The 22,022-nt window shown below is 35.9% G+C and overlaps 4 protein-coding genes and 1 pseudogene across 5 annotated transcripts; 3 read left to right on the forward strand and 2 right to left on the reverse strand.

Moving 5' to 3' along the window:
- Window positions 1-1,870, forward strand: LOC106326943 (BAG family molecular chaperone regulator 8, chloroplastic-like). The gene is made up of 2 exons (XM_013764914.1): window positions 1-648; window positions 726-1,870. The coding sequence occupies exons 1-2, from the start codon at window positions 82-84 to the stop codon at window positions 1,560-1,562; spliced, it is 1,404 nt and encodes a 467-aa protein (XP_013620368.1). The 5' UTR covers window positions 1-81; the 3' UTR covers window positions 1,563-1,870.
- Window positions 1,871-2,363: 493 nt separating this feature from the next.
- LOC106326941 (alpha-glucan phosphorylase 1-like) lies at window positions 2,364-7,364 on the forward strand. 2 transcript variants are annotated; one of them, XM_013764912.1, is made up of 15 exons: window positions 2,364-2,611; window positions 2,705-2,898; window positions 2,987-3,088; window positions 3,426-3,602; window positions 3,668-3,943; window positions 4,031-4,302; window positions 4,665-4,782; window positions 4,869-5,333; window positions 5,411-5,563; window positions 5,651-5,779; window positions 5,885-6,121; window positions 6,251-6,327; window positions 6,510-6,696; window positions 6,792-6,992; window positions 7,084-7,364. In XM_013764912.1, exons 1-15 carry the CDS (start codon window positions 2,428-2,430, stop codon window positions 7,198-7,200), a joined length of 2,889 nt encoding a protein of 962 aa, XP_013620366.1. In that variant the 5' UTR covers window positions 2,364-2,427; the 3' UTR covers window positions 7,201-7,364. The 2 variants fall into 2 exon arrangements, with proteins under 2 accessions (XP_013620366.1, XP_013620367.1); XM_013764913.1 differs by having other exon boundaries at window positions 2,389-2,611; window positions 2,708-2,898.
- Window positions 7,365-8,641: 1,277 nt separating this feature from the next.
- On the forward strand, window positions 8,642-9,551 carry LOC106326458 (expansin-A23-like). The gene is made up of 2 exons (XM_013764434.1): window positions 8,642-8,766; window positions 8,929-9,551. Exons 1-2 carry the CDS (start codon window positions 8,649-8,651, stop codon window positions 9,549-9,551), a joined length of 741 nt encoding a protein of 246 aa, XP_013619888.1. The 5' UTR covers window positions 8,642-8,648.
- Window positions 9,552-12,830: 3,279 nt separating this feature from the next.
- On the reverse strand, window positions 12,831-14,219 carry LOC106321062 (annotated as a pseudogene).
- An 83-nt stretch (window positions 14,220-14,302) lies between these two features.
- Window positions 14,303-16,948, reverse strand: LOC106321072. Its single transcript, XM_013759391.1, has 3 exons — window positions 15,657-16,948; window positions 15,286-15,449; window positions 14,303-15,063 (listed from the first exon to the last, which is right to left on the reverse strand). The coding sequence occupies exons 1-3, from the start codon at window positions 16,946-16,948 to the stop codon at window positions 14,369-14,371; spliced, it is 2,151 nt and encodes a 716-aa protein (XP_013614845.1). The 3' UTR covers window positions 14,303-14,368.
- Window positions 16,949-22,022: the final 5,074 nt, after the last annotated feature.

Raw genomic sequence — 22,022 nt, forward strand, 5'->3', positions numbered from 1 at the left:
CTTCTTCCTCGGTTCACGGGATCCATCTGGTCAAAGCCATAAGTAAACACCTTCAATCTAGCAAACTCCGCCGCCGTTTCCATGGCATCCCGCCACCACCACGCCTGCTCACAACGCCATAACCACTACAATCAAATCCCTCTAGTCCCCACGTCTCCACGCTGCTGTACATACAGAGATTCTCCTCCCTGCTGCACTCACTCCAACCTTTCACCGCCGCCAGATAATCTCCATCACCCCCTCGCTTCTTACCTCCAAACCCATCAACAAGAAACACACTTTCCTAACCAAACCTGCTCCTGCAACCAAAACAACGTTCCACGACAACAACACGACCAAGTCATCCTGTCCTGTCTCCTCCGCAAAATCGATGCTCTCGAGTCATCTCTCAACAAGTTCGCACCTTTCCACGACCAACGCCGCGACCGATACTCCACACTGAGAGACTCCGCCGCGCGTGTCATCCAAACCCATTTCCGCTCTTACCTTGTTCAGAGATCCATCTCCTTTAGACATCTCAAGGAGCTTGCAGTGATCAAATCCAGCTTCTTGTCTCTCAAGTCTTCGGTTTCGGGCAAACCCATTTTCCCTTACAAGGTTGTTTCTCGGAAAGCTACAGACTTGCTCCTTCAACTTGATTCGATTCAGGTATAATGTGAATAAAGTTTTGTCCTTTTTTGTTTTTGGAGATGTTTTATTTTAGTGTTCGTTTGGTTCTCTGTTAGGGTAGGGTTGATCCAATGATACGGAGTAGTAAGAGATCTTTGAGCAGAGATTTGGTGAGGTTTTTGCAGTACGTTGATGATTGTGTTGTTAAAAGGTATTCTGCTGCTAGTGTGAGCTTTGTGGGTAGCCACAGCAAACGGCCTCAGGGTTTTGGTGTAGTTGAAGAGAGAAGAGTGGAGAAGTTGAGAAACCAAATGGGGAAAGTCTTTGTTACTTGTGATGAGGGTGAAGAGTTGGACTCCACTTCTGATGATAGTGAAGAAGTCTCTATTGATAAGAGAAAGAGTGGTAGCTCTAAGTTTAGAACTGGGGCCAATGTAGTGAAGCCTCCGGTTAGGAAGACCATGGTACTTGACAAGAACAGGAATGTGTATCAGGATGAGTCAGTTGATAGTAGCGAGGAAGAAACCCTTGTGGTAACCAGGGATAATGAAAGGAAGCAGCATGGTTTGAAAACTAGGAAGATGGTTGTGGTGAAGGGAGGTGGAGGGAAGAGCCGGGTGGTGAAAACTGTGAGGTTTGATGAGGATGGGAATGTGTATAAGGTTTATGGAGATACGCCGGAGTCAAGTATTACCGAGGAGGGAGATGACTCAACAAGCGGATCAAACGATGGTAATGGAGACAAGAAAGGGAATGAGAATGAAGTCGAGGAGATCAAGTATGTTCCCAAGGAAAACGAGGGCTTTGAAGAAGAAGAAGACGAAACTCATTCTGAAAATGAAGTCTCTTCTTCAGAAGCCAGTGAAAGTAATGAACACAAGCAGAGGCAGATCCAGGTTCAAAAAGGAAACTTAATGGTCTCTCCTCCATTGCCACTAAAAATGGAACCTTAACCAGTGAATCATGAAAGATCCAAGTCCTCTTCTTCTTTGGTTATGCATGGCTTTTAGTCTCTTCCCTGAACCCAAATAAGGTTAACTTTCTTTGTTGTAGAACTGTAACATAAGCAGATGGTTCAAGATTAGGTTCTGGGAAGATCTGTGAGAGTTTTTTATTCTTGGTTTGCTGATTCTGTCTTTTTATTTATTCTCCACGAAACTTTTGAGTTGAGCATTTTCTTCATAGATATTCTTTTGAGTGTTGGTTTCCTTAGTTGCATGTGGAGATCAACTCAATAAGAAGTTCTGTTTCTTGCATTGTTCTTGAGTGTGTGTAATATATTATGCTTCTAAAATATATAAGTTGTATCAATCGAACCGTATAGAATCAGTAGTATCGTTATTGGATCTTGCCGACAATGTGATTAATGATTATAGTCTCTTGTGTGACATTTGTTTGCTAGCTTAATAGTATAATGTACTAGCACTAGCAGTAGTATCGTTCTTGGATCTTGACGACAATGTGATTATAGTCTCTGTGTCAGATTTGTTTGGTAGCTTAATAGTGTTAATTAAAGTACTCGGTCAATCGTTTAATACAAGAAATATTTTCACAAGTGCACTAAAACTAATGAGTATTGACAAAAGTAGTCCATAAATTAACGATCAAGACGCGAAGCACATTGCAAGTGGATGTCTTGTCGCTTTCTCCAAGAAATATCTCTGATCAGCTCCAGTCCCACTGTAGAATAACGTGACCTTTCACTTGTCCCCCCATATCCAATAACACTATGACACGTGGATATTTACTTCACATTATAAGTGATCAGTGTGATCACTGAGTTGCCTCGTGAAACTGAAAAGCTTCAGAGAGAGAGAGATGGATACGATGCGAATCTCCGCCGGAGCTGAGAAGATTCCGGTGAAATGCAACTCCCTGTCGAGCCTCGTCACTCGTCGCTGGAGAACGAAGACGTTCCCGGCGAGGATCAGAAACTGGCGACTTTTATCGGTGAAATCTATCTCCAGCAATACCAAGACTCTAGTCACCGATTCCGAACAAGGTCCAAGTCTCATCTATATCCTCCTTTCTCATTCAGACGCGTTAAATGATGATTATAAAAAAAAAAAATCATATCTTTTTTGATTGAAAACAGTAGCCTCGAGCATCAAGCACCACTCTGAGTTCAGGCCTCTGTTCTCTCCCGAGAAGTTCGAGCTGCCTAAGGCTTTCTTCGCCACCGCACAGAGCGTCAGAGACGCTCTGATCGTGAACTGGAACTCTACTTATGAGTGTTACAACAGAGTGAATCCGAAACAGGCTTACTATCTGTCTATGGAGTTTCTGCAGGTTCGCTTTGCTTTAAAGTCTCATCCTTTTCCTCTTTTGTAGTACTTTGGTTTATTATTATCTGATCATCTTGGTGGCCCTATTGTAGGGTAGAGCCTTGTTGAATGCAGTTGGTAACCTCGGCCTCACTGGTGCTTACGGTGATGCTTTGAAGAGTCTTGGCTTTGAATTAGAAAGTGTAGCTGGTCAGGTTAGTTGATTATTGTAGATTGGTCTATGATTTACTTTTGGTTTCCTTTTGGTTTTCCAAAAGACCTCGTACTAATTAGAGTTGGAAAGCTCTTTATATATTAGACTCTCTTTGTCTAATTCTCCGATATGGGACTTTGTTTGTTATATCATATGTGCACCCGTAAATTTATTCATTCACATAATAATATACAAACCTTCGATAGGTATTTTGCCTTAATGCGATTTGCTCTATAAGTTTCTTTGCTTTTTTTCGATTTGATTCGTGTTTGTTCATAGCAAGATTGTCTTTTCTTAATCTTTGATGAATCGCTAACTTCTTTACTTCCAATTTGTAGGAGCCAGATCCTGCACTTGGGAACGGTGGACTCGGGAGGCTCGCCTCGTGCTTTTTGGACTCCATGGCTACTCTGAACTATCCGGCGTGGGGTTATGGACTTAGGTACAAGTACGGATTGTTCAAACAGATAATCACTAAAGATGGTCAGGAGGAAGCTGCAGAAGACTGGCTTGAGGTCTCCTTCTTCTTGCTATTCTAATTTTTTTACTCCATCAGTGACTTAAATGGTTTCTTTTTCAGCTAAGCAATCCTTGGGAGATAGTCAGAAACGATGTCTCGTATCCAGTAAAGTTCTATGGGAAAGTGGTTTTTGGATCAGATGGTAGGAAACGGTGGATTGGTGGTGAAGACGTTGTGGCCGTTGCTTATGATGTTCCTATCCCTGGCTATAAAACCAAGACTACTATCAATCTACGGCTCTGGTCAACAAAGGCCCCTTCAGGAGATTTTGATTTGTCTTTGTATAACTCTGGCAAGCACACTGAGGCAGCAGAAGCTCTATTCAACGCTGAAAAGGTCTCTATTCACTTTCTCTTTGTTTTACAATAGAACAGAGTTTTCGAAGTGTACATTACTGAAAAAAATAGTTGTTTGTCTTATTAGATTTGCTACGTGCTTTATCCTGGAGATGAGTCAGATGAAGGAAAGGCTCTTAGGCTGAAGCAACAGTACACTCTGTGCTCAGCCTCGCTTCAAGATATCGTAGCACGGTTTGAGACGAGGTCTGGAGGGAGTGTTAACTGGGAAGAGTTTCCAGAGAAGGTTGCGGTGCAGATGAATGACACTCACCCAACCCTATGCATTCCTGAGCTTATGAGGATTCTAATGGATTTGAAAGGACTTAGCTGGGAGGACGCTTGGAAAATCACACAGAGGTACTTGTTGAAAATGACTGTGTCTCTTGTTCTTATTTGTTTTCCTTCCTCTTAAAATAAAGATTATCTAGGGCTGGGATTTTGAACCGAAATAACCAAATTTCAAACTGCACTGATCGAAATTAAGTGAACTTAACTGAACTTATCCAAAAAAAAAATTAACTGAACTTATTCAAAATTTAAACCAAAAAAAAATCTGGCAGGATTTTCAAAAACAGAACTAACCAAATACCGAACCAAACTTTATTTCGGGTTGGTTCGGTAAAATTTATGCCGAACCAAACTATCCAAACTGAATTACCCGAACCCGCACTACAGGTTTGTAACCTGCAACGTATTTCTAAATAGAATAATATTTACAGGACTGTGGCATACACAAACCATACAGTCTTGCCTGAGGCATTGGAGAAGTGGAGTTTAGAACTAATGGAGAAATTGCTCCCTCGTCATGTAGAGATTATCGAAAAGATTGATGAGGAGGTCCGTCTCTCAACACCATCAAATGTCTCTCTTCTTCTTTTTCTTTTTCCACATCTCTGGTCTAATCTGCACTTTCTGTATTGCAGCTAGTGGGCACAATTGTTTCCGAGTATGGCACCGCAGATCCTGACTTGCTCAAGGAGAAACTGAACGCAATGAGGATATTAGAAAACGTCGAGTTGCCTTCTGCCTTTGCAGATGTGATTGTAAAGCCAGAGAGCAAACCAGTTATTGCAGAAAAGACCATAGACCTGTCGGAAGATGCTAAAGAAGATGCTCAAACTGATGTGATTGTAAAGCCAGAGAGCAAACCAGTTATTGCAGAAAAGACCATAGACCTGTCAGAAGATGCTAAAGAAGATGCTCAAACTGATGTGAAAAAGGAAGTAGAAGAGGAAGAAACTGCTGGCGTCATAGCGGAAGTTATCCCAGAACCACCAAAGATGGTCCGTATGGCCAACCTTGCTGTTGTGGGTGGTCATGCTGTAAATGGGGTTGCAGAGATACACAGTGAAATAGTGAAAACGGATGTTTTTAATGATTTCGTTAAGGTAAAACATTCTAAACTAGTGAAGCATAATTCTCTATAATCATATTCTCGTGACTGAATATTCTATATTTGTTGCAGTTGTGGCCGGATAAATTTCAGAATAAAACAAACGGAGTAACACCAAGGCGGTGGATTCGTTTCTGCAACCCGTACTTAAGTGATATTATAACTAACTGGATAGGCACAGAAGACTGGGTCTTGAATACTGAAAAGCTTGCGGAACTAAGAAAGGTATGTGCTCTATTGGATACAATGTTGCTTCACATTTGGTTGTCTTGTAAGTAAGACCCCAGATAACTTTTGTCGGTCTTTCTCCAGTTTGCAGATGATGAAGATCTTCAATCTGAGTGGAGGGCAGCAAAGAAGAAGAACAAGTTGAAGGTTGTATCACTAATCAAGGAAAGAACTGGATATACTGTCAGCCCGGATGCAATGTTCGACATTCAGGTCACTTCCAGAGGATCTTGTTTTAGATTAATAGATCTTAGAAGATTTCTTATCATCTCGTCAAATAGTAAATTTATTGCTTTCTGTATTGAAAACTATGTGCAGATCAAGCGTATCCACGAGTACAAGCGACAACTGCTTAACATCTTGGGAATAGTTTACCGTTACAAAAAGATGAAGGAGATGAGTGCTAGTGAGAGGGAGAAGGCATTTGTTCCAAGAGTTTGCATATTTGGGGGAAAGGCATTCGCTACATATGTACAAGCTAAGAGGATTGTGAAATTCATCACAGATGTTGGGTCTACAATTAACCATGATCCAGAAATAGGTGACTTGCTTAAGGTACGGAGAGCCTATTATTATTATGTATACTTTACATGCTTGTATTAATCATATTGTGAGCAGACAACCTGCATGATCTTCCCTCAGGTCTGATATAACTGCTTATCAGAACTGTTAACTACCTTGTAGGTTATCTTTGTTCCTGATTACAATGTCAGTGTTGCTGAATTGCTCATTCCAGCAAGCGAGCTTTCTCAGCACATCAGGTATCTACTTATTTGGCTAAGTCATCTTCTATTTTTTCACAACTCCATCAGGTTGAACCACTGACATTGAGATAACTGCTAAAACAAGAGCTGTACTAGTTCATATGTTTATAACTTTATCATGAGAACCTTAGCAACGAATGCTCTTGCCATTTACTGAAGACTAAGAGTTCTATCTGCAGTACCGCTGGGATGGAAGCGAGTGGGACAAGCAACATGAAGTTTTCTATGAACGGTTGCATTTTGATTGGAACCTTGGATGGGGCGAATGTCGAGATCAGAGAAGAAGTTGGTGAAGAGAACTTCTTCCTCTTTGGTGCCAAAGCTGATGAGATTGCAGACCTGAGGAAAGAGAGAGCAGAGGGAAAGGTATATGAATTGAACATAATCTTGCTCTTCTTACCGTCTTCTTCTAAGTGTCAAACAGAGATTTCTTGTGAACTGTTTTGTCTTCTGCATTCCAGTTTGTTCCAGATCCTAGTTTTGAAGAAGTCAAGCAATTCGTTAGAAGCGGTGTCTTTGGCTCAAACAAATACGATGAACTGATTGGCTCTCTGGAAGGAAACGAAGGCTTTGGAAGAGCTGATTACTTCCTTGTTGGCAAAGACTTTCCTAGCTACGTTGAATGCCAAGAAAAAGTTGACAAGGCATACCGTGACCAGAAAGTAAGTGGTGTTACTTTTTCTTCAATCATCAGAGCTTATAAATGAAACCTCCTCAGTATCTAACCTTGAAATTGCTATAAATGATTTGCAGAGATGGACGAGAATGTCAATCTTGAACACTGCAGGTTCATCCAAGTTTAGCAGTGATCGGACGATCCACGAATATGCCGAAGACATATGGAATATTAAACAAGTGGAACTTCCATGAGCTAGCCTTGACTACTAGTCTACCTTAAGAACTCTTTTGTATGTTTTTTTCTACTTCCCAAGTTTCCAGTGTATCCAGGTAAATAAGGAAATCATATGTAATGATATGCAACACAATGTTCCTTCCCGTTAGTATCTTTTAAATTCAATCAACTCCTCCTGAGAGACTTGTTGCTTCTGATGAAGTGTTTGCGGGCCACCTAGAGCCTGAGAACACCTGTAACTCTTTCCACATACTTAGAATTTAGAGCTGGAGTTACTCCGTTGTTTTCTCTGCATTTCACTTCTCAAAGGAGAAGGCAATGCTTGGGCAACAACATCACTGCAAGTCAGGGGCGAAGCCACCTTACGTACTATGGGTGCATGTGCACCCCTAATAATATTTATGTTTTGAATATGTAAATCATTAATGATTTTGGTAGATCGCATGGTAAAACTTAGGTTGTGCACCCCCAATAATTCATGTTCGAATCCTTCTTATGTCTTCTTTTCTTTTATTATTACTAGTGCACTTCACTGAAACCTTGTCTTGTGCTCAACACAATGTTCATTCACGTTAGTATCTCTAAATAACTTTTCCTGAGAAAATCTTAGACAAAACCGAACCGGTTAATAAGGAAACCAGAAGCAAACCAATTTCCTATACATTAATTGGGGCACACCTGAGCTGTTAATTTTCTTGGATGAGATCAAAACAAGTTTAAAGAATGCAAATTTGGTAATTATCTTGTTCTTAAAAGCACACAGCCTAAACAGAAACTGGATCCATATTCAGAATCACCACTCAATAATGTGCATGTGACACAATAATGTGGAATGTAAATAACGTGGAATGCGTTATTCGTTCAATTCCACACAAAAAAAAATTAACATTTGCTTTGAAAGAAATAAAATACCAATTCCATAAATTTCACAGAAAAGTAAACAAAATTCAAAGGAAACTATTGCACTAAATTTTTTTATAAGTAATGAATGTAATAGTTTTATTACATTTTTCTTCATATTACATTTTTCTTATTCCATTTCTTTTTATCCACTAATTCCCTTACAGGTTTGCTATTTACCATTTTTTAAAAAGTTAAGAGTATAAGAAAATAAATGTCTAAAATGTTATACATAAATCTATTTCCATATTCGATAAGAAACGTACCCAGTATCACATACTCAGTAAGGAAATAACAATATTCAGAATTGAATGTGCAGAAACGGTTTCAAAACGTCTTCCTTAATTTGATATTAATAGTTAATGCCCGGACTGGCTGACAAAAAAAAAAAAAAAGTTAATGCCCGGACTCTAACATTCTGCAATCTTGCCAAAATTTATGCTAATTACCATATTTAATTCCCTTAAACGATCACGTTAACGGTTCATATCCTTCTATAAATAATCATTCTTCTTTGTGAGTATAATTGTAAATTAAGTCAAAGAAAACAAACAAACATTCAAACATGAATCGATCAATGTCTTTTGTCATGTTGCTGGCGATTCTTGTCTCTGTGGCTGACGCTGCATGGGAAGACGCTCACGCTACGTTTTACGGCGACATTAGCGGCAAAGAAACCATGCGTTAGTAGTTTTTACGTTGTTACTGATTAGTACTATATCTTGTTAACTTCCAATATAATTGTCTAGTTAGTAATACATGTAGACTACGAATCTTGTAAATCATTGGCTTTTTAATGAAAAGTATAATAGTATATAATGTTTTTTAATGTTATGGCGTGACAGAAGGAGCATGTGGTTATGGAGATCTATTCCAAGAAGGTTATGGGTTAGAAACGGCGGCGCTAAGCACGGCGCTCTTCAACAACGGCCAAACATGCGGTGCTTGTTTCGAGCTAACGTGTGTAAACTCACAATGGTGTAAACAAAACGCCGGTGCAATCAGAATCACAGCAACCAACTTCTGCCCACCCAACTACACCCCACCGGTTGATATCCATTGGTGCAACCCTCCTAACAAGCACTTCGATCTATCCATGAAGATGTTCACTTCCATCGCCGAGTACAAAAGTGGGATCGTTCCGGTGAAGTTCAGGAGAGTGAAGTGTCAGAAGAGAGGTGGTGTGAGGTTTGAGATTAAGGGAAACCCTAATTTCATTATGGTGTTGGTGTATAACGTTGGAGGAGCTGGAGATGTTAACAGCCTGGCTATTAAGGGGCATAAGAGTAACTGGATCTCTATGAAGAGGAACTGGGGGCAGAATTGGAACACTGGTGTGGGTTTGGTCGGACAAAGACTCTCGTTTACGGTGAAGACCAGTGATGGTAGGAGCTTGACGTTCTATGATGTTGCGTCGGAGTCTTGGGGGTTCGGTCAAACTTTTGAAGCGAAATCAAACTTTTATTAGATTACCTTAACTTTCTTTTTTCAGATTATGTTAGTTTCTTGAGTTTTTGTTAGAAGCTACTATTTCGTAGTACTACTATAATAAAATCATTAGTTTCATAAGATATTGTTTTTATTGATGAATGAATTATTGTCCTAGCAATGAAACATATTAACTGTCTCAAATTTTAAATGTTAATCTTAAGAACATCTATATATTATTAAAACTCAAGTACAAAATTAGAGTGTTTGGAGACTTGAATAGGACTATTAAAAAATTTTGGCGTGTTTGGAAACATGGATTGTAATCTTTTAAAAAAAATTAATTTTGTTTGGAAACAATAATAGTAGTATTAAGATATAAAGTAATGGACTTATGTTATTAAGAAAAATTGAAAGTACATCATATTATAATAAACTATCTATCTGGGCCAGTTTTAAAATATACGAAAATGGATCAATCTAATTGCCTAAAACTTTTTTTTTCTAAACTAACCATAAAACAAAATTTAAACTTTATATACATATTTCAAATCAAAATAATAATTCAAAGTTGATTTATATCAAAAATTGATTCAAAAATATACATATATTCAAAAATGGATTTTTACTAAACTATTTTTCAATAACCATTATAAAAAAATCTTGTCAATATATATAAGAAAAATACAATACAAAGCCCAATTTGAAATACCAACTCAAATTATGGTTTTTATATTTCATATTAAGTTTTAAAAACATAATATATGTAATTATTTATATGATGGTACATATAAAACACTATTAATTATATGATTACGTATATGATGATACGTATAAAATATGATTAATTATATGATGACAATATACTATATATAATAATGACTAGGGATGGGCTTTCGAGTACCCATACGGGTTTGGTTCTGATCGGTTTGCGTTTCAGGTTTTCGGGTCAAAGATTTCAGCCCTATTAGGATGTTTCTAAATTTTGGTTTGAGTTCGAATCGGATCTTTGCGCGTTTGGTTCAGGTTTGGATAATCCATTTAAATTATTTTTAAAGTTTTAAATCATTATATATTTTAAATTTCTCAAAAACTATAAATAAAATAATATATTACCTATAAATTTGAATAACATATGTCAGAATACATAAGCTTAACATATCAATTGGCTTGATTTAAAATTTTGGATATGGAATCAATAATTATTTGAAGTATTTTTGGTTATTTGAGTATACTTTAACTATTTCAGATATTTACTTTTCACTATCTATATATATTTTCAAGTATTTAAACCAATTTAAAAGTATCATTCTTGATGTTTCATATACGTTAAATCTAAAAATAATTAATATATATAAGTATATAAATCTATTTTTAGATAAATTCGGGTACCCGAATACTTCGGTTCGGATCAGATTCGGTTATCTAAATAACAAAATTTTGAATAATTTGAATATTTAATCAATTTATGTTCGAGTTTGGTACTATATTTTCGGATCGATATCGGTTCTGTTCCTCGGATTCATTTTACCAAACCCTAATAATTACGTGAAAAAAAAATATCAACATATTTTTCAAAATATGCATGCGCGGGTCAAAGTCTAGTCTATAAATTAATACTAGATAAATTAATAATTTATATAAATTAATAAATTTCGTCAGTTCCAATTTGGATCGGTACAAAGTTTGACACAAATCGATAAAACAATAAGATAATTTATATGTATATGTATTTTATATAAATAAAAATTTATTATTATATTATTTATTTTATATTCACAATAGAATTATATTTATATTTTTGATGAGATTTAGTAATATTATATCTAAAACCACATTTAAGCTCTATGCAATATATATATTATATACACCAAATAATATAATAAAATTAATATAAATGTCAAATTTCAAAAAATAACAATTAAAGTCTATACATTAAAATCATTTTTTTCTTATCTTACAATAAATATATCTTAAAATAAGAAATTTAACTAAGGAAATTTTTGTAAATTAATATTTTTATAAATTAATAAAATTTCAAAATTAATAAAATTTTAAAATTCCAACACTATTAATTTATAGAGGTTCTATTGTACATCACAAGTTTTATAATCTTAAAATTTTAGTAAATTATAATATGCATACACCACAAAAATATTATTTCTTTTAAAACATACCAACGACAAAGATTTTAAATAGCAAAGGCATGAGCATTCTCAATCAACTGTTCAACGGGAACATCAGCTAGGCTTTCGTCTTTGTGATTACCAAATAGAAAAGCTGATGCTGATGGATACATGTTTGATCCCATCCCAAGCCTATGTCGAGTCTATTTGGCAATAGCAAGTTGATCCCCTATAAAAAAAACTAATATTACATAAGATTAAAGCCAAAAATAGAAGTAAATAGACAGATATTAACCAGTGATCATCTTTATGTTGATATTGTATTATGGTATCATGTCTTGGAGGATCAAACCAAGGCAACACACCAACGAATTCACATGGACCACCAAAGCTTTTTTTAATATCATCAAAAGAAAAAGGTTTTAAAGGTTAAATTATTAAAGAGAAGAAACAGTATTCTAAATTTCCAACCATAACAGCATCGATAACATCTTCTTTTCTCAATGTTTTTGAGACTACATAAAATTACAATATGAAACAGAGCTTATAACCAATTAAAACAATACCAATATATCCTGGAAAATTAACTGAATATAAAATACATCAATTTTCTTGAAGAACAAAAAAAATTGAACTCTGGATAAGATCAGACTCACACGATCGATCTGCTGTTTCAAAGAAAAAAAGATTGTTATTGGTTCTTACCTTTGTCCGTATTTGAGATCATTTGCCTTTAATTTCCTTTCATGAAGCTTTGATATTGCCGATTGTGTTGTATCTGCAAAAAAAAATAACTCATGAGTGGCGTTAGGTCGTATTCATAATCTGACCGGAGAATGCAAAGCGGCGTCGTAGCAGGAGACTGCCGTTGAGATTGGAAGAAGAAAGGAAATCTTATGGTTTAATGAGACCATGATAAGCTGATTTAAAGCTTCAGGAGACAATACCATTAAGTCCTAAAGAATCTTGATCGACAGACGTTTTGGAAAGAGAGAACGATTAGAGCATCATTATCCTAAAACCTCTCGAAGGATCTCTTAATTAATTTTTAATAGTTTTTAAAGTGAGTTAAGAGATTCCTGAAAGAGATTTGAACATTTAAATGATTTATTGCAAGTCTCTTAATTATGAGTTCTTGAAAAAAAAGATTTGAACAAAACAAGAGTGATTATGTCAGAATCAACCATCTCACATTTGAGCCTGTTTATGATCTAACCAAAATCCCAATCACAAATTTGTTTATTTCTTTACAAAATTCAAAATCATCTCAGAGTTATTAAGAAACAGAAGAAAGCAAAGTATTCAAAATCATCAATCGGTCTTGAAGAATCAGTTTTTGTGCAGCTTTGTTACTCTTCAGCGGCAATGACACTGATCTCGCCTCTCTCAAGCAAGTCATAGAAAGCTCTGGTTTTCCTCTGTTTGTTCCAATGGTGCATCTTCCAAAGACCACCAGCAGCTAAACCGATGATTAGCTCCTTCACAACGCTTAGGACCTTTCAATGTGGCATGAGCAACCCTGTGTCCTGCCATCTCTTTCTCAACCTAATCAAACTGATACATCACAACCCCAAAAAGACCAAACATGAATCAGTAGTCTCTACAATCTTCACTAAACGGACGCAAGAAATGTAATTCACAACCAACTAAATATAGAAACATAGTATAACCCCAACGATCAAACATTATATGATAGAGACTATACAAAAAGAAAGCTAGAAATGTAATGCACAATCAATTCATATACAAGACAGAGACTGACTCTCTTCACCATCCCACGGTTCAGCATCTTCCCAGCTGCTCCAAATATTGGAGCCAAGCCCCGCCTGTGATCGGTCCTGTTTCTATAAAGCATCAAGTATAAAAAGAGAGAGACTATCTATAAAGCATACACCTTTACATGTGACACAGACTAATAACTATGATCCGTTCATGAGATAAAAGGAAGATACTTTTTGATTGAATTAACTAGATTCAGATGACAACAATGCATAAATGAAAAAAGAAAAGGAAAGTGAGAAGAAGGTTGGTCAGGTCTAGAATTGTGATCGGAAATGCCTTTGATGAGCTTTGGATTCTTCACCACGTCGCGCTTTCTCCTCTGCCCAAAACAACACACCATTCTCTCCAAAAAAATTCAATCTTTCCGGTGATCTTCCTTAAGGCGACACTAAGTAGTCTCTGTCAGCTCCTTCATCATGGCTGTACCTTTCAGGAGTTGATCTTGAACTCTTTCTCTGTCCTGAAACAACCAGAAAAACACATTCTTTATCAAAACCAACAGCAAGCAGTGAAATGGATACCAAATCAGAGCATAAAAACAATGACTTTGAAGTTTATATTTCTTCTTCTTCTTCTGATCTACTGGAGACAATGAAATAGAGGTGACCAGTGGTGGTTATGACGAGCGTGGCGGTGGTGGTTGCGACTCCGGTGAAGACGAATCTCAGAAGCGATGGTGGCGGTGACTGAGGGCTTTAGTAGAGGAGGAGGTGAGAAAGTATCTGAGAGGTTGGCGATGTCTTTGCTTTTTTCAGAGAAACAATCAATTGGGAGAGACACAGAGAGGAAGAGATAGAGACAGGGAGCAGAGCCGGTCCTGACTTTTTGGTGGCTAGAAGCGAGAAAAAAAAAAAAAGTTGGTTCAAAATTTTTTTTTCAACTGATTGTTTTTAAATAACTAAATAAAAAGTGTTAAACAAAAACATTTAAAAACATGAAAACCAATACATTACTCCTGAAATATGATTCTTCTTGCATTTCTTCCTGCAAACTCATTCATCAAGTTTGTATAATCAAGCTTTTCAGCCATATCCCTTTCAATCGATAACATTGACAATCCATTAAGCCTCTCTTGTGACATACTCGACCGTAGATACGATTTTATGAGTTTCAGCTTTGAAAAACTTCTCTCTGCTGAGGCAACGGAAACAGGAATTGTCATCATTATACGATATGCTGTCCATGTGTTTGGATAACAACTTTCCCTCCTTTTCAAAAACTCCAATATTCCAGCAGCCTTCGTAATACCTTCAGGCAAACCCCCTCTCAAAAGCTTCAGCTCCAAAAACAAATCATCACCATCAATATCAGAATAATTACCATGCTTCAGAAAAACTTCAAGGTTAGCACAAGAAACCATCAGCTTGTCATCTTCAGCTAGCTTCAGTTTTTTGAAGTCGAATAAGAATCCAAAAGTCTTTTCATAACCTTGAAGTTGATCAAACCTTGTCTCCAGAGAAACCAAACCTTGATCCACAATTTTGATGAAGTAGTTGATCCTAAAATCTTCTTCAGGTGTTAGCACCACAACTTCTCCAACTTTATCTGACTCTTCCCCATAAAACTGTTTTCTTTTAGTAGGACGTTTTGCTTTTTTAGAGAACATAAGATCAATTTCCATTTCAGTAGCAATCCTTTCAGCTTCTCTCTTGGCTTTTTGAAAGCCTGTTTCTCTATAATCCTTAAAAAAAGAAACAAGTCCTTTCACTTGAGCAATAGCAATATCAATATCCATATCTTCTGACTGCAGGATCTTGCTTACTTTGTTAACAACAAACAAAAGCTCATACCAAATAATCATTCCAAACACAAACTCAAAGTTTCCAATTCCGTGGGTATCACTCATGGCAAGAGACTAAGCCTCACTTCTTGTTTTCGGATTGTCACTATTATCTGCCAAGTAAAACAGTGCTTCTCGTATCTTAGGAGCTTGAAACCGTATTGCTTTGATACTGTTGATGCGACTCTCCCAACGAGTTTGTGAAAATGGCTTAACTGTAATACCATTCACAATCTCCTTAAAAATATCACAATTGTTTGTTGAAGAGGAAAACAAACAGTAGATGCGTTGAACAACACCAAAAAATAATACTGCTATGTCTGACGAGCAAGCAATATCTGAAAGCGCAAGATTCAAACTATGGCAACCACACGGTGTGTAAACTGCTCGTGGATTAATTTCCAGCAATCTCTTTTGTACTCCTTTATGTTTACCTTTCATGTTTGACCCATTATCATAGCCTTGCCCTCTAATGTCATCAATACTCAATCCCAAATCAGCCAATACATCCTGAAGGGTGCCAAAAAGACCTTCACCAGTTTTGTCTTTAATTACCAAAAATGTCAAAAAGAACTCTTCGATCTTTGGTGAGGTCTCAGAAATATCTACACATCGGATGACCAGGGACATCTGTTCTGTGTTGCTGATATCAGGAGTACAATCAAGAATAACTGAATAGTATTTTGCACAACGGATCTTCTTTAAGATCATTTTTTTGATCTCACTCCCAAGCATCTCTATCAACTCATTCTGAATTTTGTAACTCAGATAATGATAACGAGTTTCATGTGTTTCAATTCGTCTAATGTGCTCTTTCATCACTTCATCAAAATCTGCAAATACTTCAATCATACCCAAGAAATTTCCATTGCCAGCAACACGAATCTTATCACTCCTTCCACGAAATGCCATATTCTGTTTAGCAAGGCCTTTCACCAGTGCAACTATCCTCAACAATACATCTCTCCAGTATTGTTTCTCTTTGTTAACCTCTTCTTGAATATGTTTGTCAATGGTCTGATTCGTCTTTAGTCTCACTTCTAGCTCTATCCATTGAGTCATGCATATGATATGCTTATGACTTTTTTCATGCTCCTTTAGCATTTTTGAAAGATTTCTCCAATCATTGTATCCACTGGTTGCAATCTGACTAGCATTTCTGTCTTGGGTGAACAGTTTACAACAGAAACAAAAGACCTTATCTTTTACTTTGGAGTAAACTAACCATTGTCTATCTTGCTTCTCTCCATTTCTTATTTCTCTTGTATAAGAAGAATGAGAAAAACATCTACCAACATGATCTCTTGGAAAATGATAATCAATCGGTAGCCGCATTGTTGGACCTTTCTCAACAAGAAAATCTCTCATTCTGTTATCAACTTTTTTCCAGTTTCCAGGATCATCGACATCTCCACTTATCTGATATTCTTTAACACCATCCATTTTCTCTTCTTCGTCCTTATTCCCAGTCTCTCTTTTGCTTTCACTACCACCACCACCGTCACTCTTATTATTATTCATGTTCTGAGTCATATCCAAATTCTCTTCGTCCTCATCAGTGTGTATAATATCATCCTCCACATCTTCTATAGTCTCATCTTCTAAAACCTCATCAAGTTTAGGAGTTTCAGTTATTGTAACGTACCTTAACATTGAATTGGCTTGAGATTTTATTAATGCTTCTTGTCTTTTCTTTAATCTTTCTTTTTCAGCACCTCCCATCTCTCTTCTAATTCTTTTAGGACCCATCTTTCTGCAAAGATTAAAAAATCAATGGCTATGCTATAAATAAACACATATATATAATCATGAGTAGAGATATATACATATATATATATACACGCAGATAGAAAATATGAAACCAAAAGAATTATATTACTATATAATTGACTACTTTTCCACAGAACGTCAACTCTAATATATGTATTTAACTCTACAACACCAAAAGAAGTTGACAAGTTTTAAAGGTAACAAACAAAATTGTATTACATAAGTATGAAATAGTGAATTTACCACGTTGGATCAAGAAGAAGAGGACTAGAGGAGATGACAATTCAGTTTACAATTGCAGAAGAAAATAAGCAACGATTCAAGTAATAGGATTATAGGAATTAGGAAGATGATATCAATTAAGGATATGTTCAGACTTTAGAGCTTTACGGCAGCAGTAACTAAAAAAAAAAGTGATTAATTTTAGGTTTAATGAGAATTTCCTTTTCGTTTACTTAATTTAACTTTATGTAAAGTAAAAAAAAAAACTTATTGTGGCTTCAGCGGATCGAACCCGAGACCAGCCACATTTAAATGTTAACACTAAGCCACCATACCACAAAGACACTTACGAAAATGTGGCCGAAATATTTTTATAAATTTGTCGGCCGGAAGCCAGTGCTTGATGGGCTTGGCCCAAGGGCCGGCTCTGCAGGGAGAAGTAGACAAGAGACCGTTCTTCTTACTCCTAATCACGAGATGTTTCTTGTGTTAATTGTAATTTCTTTTTTCTTTTTACTTAAAATTATATATTAAGAGTATTAAAAAAAAAATAAGAACCCCTAAATGGGTCTTTGGGATAATCATGCTCTAAGAACGTATAATAGTGTTCTTAGGATGGAAAATGAGTTCAACAATTACCGGACTGTCATATTAATGTAGCCAATACACACAAATACAAAAGAACGTAAATATTTTTTAAATGACATGGCTTACATATAAATGAGTTGTCAATTTGATTGGTTGGGAAATTTTGGATGATGTAGACACTCTCAAAATTTTAGCTCACCCATTTTTAGTATTGTAATATATATAAGAATTAGCACAATTGTTCAGATTCACATAAATATCCAGATTTTTTTTTTTTAAAGAATATCATTGAAATTATGTGTCAGCCCTCAACACTCGTCTTCCTCGTTCTATCAATCATTGCGATCGACTACCTTCCTCTTGCAAGTGCCAGAGTAAGAAACCTCAACTATGCGGCGTTTTGTGTGATATCTATATCAGCCACAGATGCACAAATGCAATCTAATATAGATTGGGTGTGTAGCCAGAAATTTGATTGTACGCCAATCAATCCCGGTGGGCCCTGCTTTGAACCAAATAATCTTAGAAGCCATGCATCGTTTGTGATGAATAGGTATTACCAGAAAAACGGACGTGAAGAAGAAGCATGCGATTTCAGTAATACCGGTAGGTTCATTAATAGTGATCCAAGCTATGGTGATTGTGTGTATGATTATTAATGAAAAATAAAGTATTTCGTCATTCAGAATTTCATATTTAGTCAATATATTTAAATTAATGACTTCATTATTGGGTTCAACATGTTTTGGATTCTCGCAGTGGCTGCAACTAGAAATCTTTTTTTTTTGTATGATAAATCTATTCGAAATGCATTATTCAATTGTATATCATGTAAAACTAACCAGTTACAACAAATAACATGAAATTATTACATCTCGTTCCTTTTTGGATGGAAAAATAAAATAAAGAGAAAATTACCTACAATAACCTATCTTTTTACAAAAATTGTTTGAATAACTCATAAAATTTAAGATTACTCAGGTAACCTACTAATCATCAAAATAATTCCGTAATTCCTAAACTACCCTTTTATAACTTGTCCATAATATTGTTTTAATCAATTAATTATTTTAATATTAATTATCTCATTAATCATTTATTGTAAAATAAGGAAAGTTAAGATATACAAGAATATTGACTCTAAATCATATAAATTTCAGCGACAAAATTCTAGTAATTCACCAATTTTATCGACAAAATCTATTTTCTTGTCTTCCTGTTGCTGCACCAATTCTATCGGCAAAAATACTTTGTAACCGTGAATCTCATATCGTGAGCGAGGCGTGGTTTTAAAACCAGGTTAGTAATATCGTTCTCTAATTTTACCTTCACTCTCAGCCAATGACTATGTCGTAAATCTTCCTATAGTTATATTTGAGCATGTGTACAAGATTGTTTTCTTTTATTATCTTGAGAGTCTTTAGTTAAAGTTGAATATTCTTTGCTAGAGTTTTTTTTTTATTTAATCTATTAGACTCATATTTTTTTTTAGGAAGTCAATTCAAACAAATGTGGATTTATGATTTCCATTACGGTTGTTTTCACTTGGTTGTGAGCCAAAGCCCAAGAAAAGTATCAACCACCATAGTTAGACTGAGTTTTTAGAAGATGTGGAAAATGCTGTTAGAGAAGAAGTGTGGAACATTGTCTGTGGTTCACCTCTTGGAGTAATTATATAGTTTGTAGAAAATAAATTCACTTGGTCGTCTAAGGTCGTCGAGCATCTTCTTGTGAACCAACTTGTTTGCAAGAAAAAAGCATTAGATGTGGTGCTTGTTTGGAAATACACAGGCTCGGTTCTCTTTGTCAGAGTTCGAAAACATAACTGCTTTGAACTGTGCACCTTTTGTTGAGAATGAAGATGTCGTTGAAACAAAGGTGCATAAAGGATTGTGGAAGAAGTTAAAGTAAAGAGGAAAAGCCCATGCAAGAAAGAGTTGAGAGGAGCCTTGGAAGATGTTTTTTCTTGGTCAACAGAAGACAAAATCCGTTTTACTTATTTGTCTATTTTAGCAACTATTATCATAGGTGAAGATGATAAAAAGGAGCTTCCGCTTGAAATAATGGATTTGTGTTGATCAGAAATTATCGCCAACTCTCGGTGGTCACCGTAAACCAAACGCTACTGAATTAGCAACCACTTCCATGAAGAATATGTTTCAGAATCTACAATCCCAAAAGCAAGAGGAAATATCTCACCATTTCCATCTTGTGAAGCTGCAACTAGCAAAACACCTTTGAATTTTCCTTTCAAATGAGCTCCATCCACTACAATCACGTTTCTTATAAACTGGAAACCTCTGATACATGCATCAAATGCAATGAACAAGTACTTAAACCTATCTTTCTCGTCGCAAACAAGTTTAGTAATTGTACATGGATTTGTCGCCTCAATCTTCTGTAAATATAAAGGCAAATCCTCATACCCACTCTCCCATGTACCTCTTTCTAGCTCACGGGCATGAACTAACGCTTTGTATGACTTCCAGTAATCAATATCAGTACCATAAATAGCCTTTATCACGTCCATGATGTGATCGGTCTAATCCCTAGACCGATTTCCCCAAATTTTCCTAAATACAACTCTCCAATACATTTCGATGTAGCTTGTCGATGACGAGAAGATCTTTCTGTAGCAGAACATGTATGAATGTCTATGTACTTTCTCACATTAAACTCCAAATATGATTTAATTGTTGATGCACGAATCTTCCAAGAACAACCAGGAACAAAGCATTTGAGCACCAACAAAGATTTTGTTGATTTATAAGTTGTATAATCAAAATTTTGAAAAATCGTGATCATACGCAACTTATGTTGTAACTCCTTCTTGGTGCTACATATTTGCCCCACAGTTATACGCTCTAAAGTCTGGACAATATTTTGTGTACCTATGAAGTCACCAACCATTTCATCATCTTCAGTCTCTCCATCTAAAGACATCTTTGAATCAAATCCAGAACTACCACTTGTAGAACCAAAACAATTTCCATCTTCACTAATTTCATCAAACATACCACTTTGGACCTCTTCTTCACCATATCTATATGGTGCACCACTTTGTGCCTCGTCTTCACCAAATCCAAATGCAACATTGTTCTGTTTATCTTCACTGCCTCTTTCAATAGTACCACTTTTTTCTGTATCCTCAGTATTTTCATTAAGAGTTTCACTTTTTTCTTCATCCTCACAACTTTTATATAGATTGCCACTCATTTTTTTCAACTATGAGATTACCTGCAAAATCAATATACTATATAATTAGAATCAGAGTAATATAGAGAATGATCGTCAACTAATGTTCAAAAATGAATATAATATGGAAAACACAAAGGTTTCGATTATCAGCAAGTCTGCCAATAATAGGTAGACTTTACAATTATCAGACAATCTACCCAGAAAAGTAGGCTATTTATTCGAGTCCACTATTATTTCGCAGACGAATTGAAGGTCTGCCAAGAAAAGGTCTGTCATTTTTCAGCAGATAACAAACTAGTCTAGTAGTTTAGATTTTCATGTCAGCACAAAAATGTAGCCATCAGACGAGTCTACCAATTAGTCCACCAGTAAATATAAATCAGTCATATTGGCAGTTGAAGTCTACTAATATGTTGCAGACAAAATAAAAGTCTACCAAATTACAATTTGTAGTCTGCTGTTCTGTGTAGACATTACTCTAATCTGCCAATTATTATCAGAAAACAAACCAATCTACCAATTTGAACTGTCATGTCTATGAAGATATGTAGACATTTACGAAAGTCTACCTTATGTTCGTAGACAAAATATAAGTCCACCAGTTTGGGAGTTGTTGTCTACCATAATATGTAGACACCCTACTCTCCCATAGCCTATATATATGTCTTCCATGTCATTTTAAATCGACTATAAACATCTAGACTTTACAGCAACCTGTCAACTATCAGTGGACAAAATGTATGTCTACCAACTCAAATTTCTACTCTCACCAATATTTGACAGAATTGATGTTTGTCTTCATCTACTACGTTTGTAAATTGGTTTCAGTTACCTGGATTTTAAATATGCTGAATCATGAAGTTCCTTTGGTAAAATTAAATAAATAGTTCTACAAATCAAAATTAATCAAAGAAAATATTAAGAACAGAACATGCATAACCTAGTTAGATATGGATTGTATATAATTGCTGTTTAAATAAAAAGACTATAACTTACCAGTTTCACAATAATGATGCCAAAGTTGTCTGATCTTGAAAAGCTTGAT

The sequence above is a fragment of the Brassica oleracea genome, chromosome C2, assembly GCF_000695525.1.
Source record: "Brassica oleracea var. oleracea cultivar TO1000 chromosome C2, BOL, whole genome shotgun sequence".
NCBI classification, from domain to species: Eukaryota; Viridiplantae; Streptophyta; class Magnoliopsida; order Brassicales; family Brassicaceae; genus Brassica; species Brassica oleracea.

Excerpts from the sequence above, each read along its gene's own strand:
- LOC106326943 (XM_013764914.1), top strand. The coding sequence starts at position 82 with ATGGCATCCCGCCACCACCACGCCTGCTCACAACGCCATAACCACTAC. Across the intron at positions 649-725 it reads TTCAACTTGATTCGATTCAG|GGTAGGGTTGATCCAATGAT; the intron begins GTATAATGTGAA and ends GTTCTCTGTTAG.
- LOC106326941 (XM_013764912.1), top strand. The coding sequence starts at position 2,428 with ATGGATACGATGCGAATCTCCGCCGGAGCTGAGAAGATTCCGGTGAAA. Across the intron at positions 3,944-4,030 it reads CTCTATTCAACGCTGAAAAG|ATTTGCTACGTGCTTTATCC; the intron begins GTCTCTATTCAC and ends TTGTCTTATTAG. Across the intron at positions 4,303-4,664 it reads GCTTGGAAAATCACACAGAG|GACTGTGGCATACACAAACC; the intron begins GTACTTGTTGAA and ends TAATATTTACAG.
- LOC106326458 (XM_013764434.1), top strand. The coding sequence starts at position 8,649 with ATGAATCGATCAATGTCTTTTGTCATGTTGCTGGCGATTCTTGTCTCT. Across the intron at positions 8,767-8,928 it reads TAGCGGCAAAGAAACCATGC|AAGGAGCATGTGGTTATGGA; the intron begins GTTAGTAGTTTT and ends ATGGCGTGACAG.
- LOC106321072 (XM_013759391.1), bottom strand. The coding sequence starts at position 16,948 with ATGGGTCCTAAAAGAATTAGAAGAGAGATGGGAGGTGCTGAAAAAGAA. Across the intron at positions 15,450-15,656 it reads GACATTAGAGGGCAAGGCTA|TGATATTTTTAAGGAGATTG; the intron begins TGATAATGGGTC and ends AACAAACAATTG. Across the intron at positions 15,064-15,285 it reads TGACAATCCGAAAACAAGAA|AAGCTGAAAGGATTGCTACT; the intron begins GTGAGGCTTAGT and ends AAGCCAAGAGAG.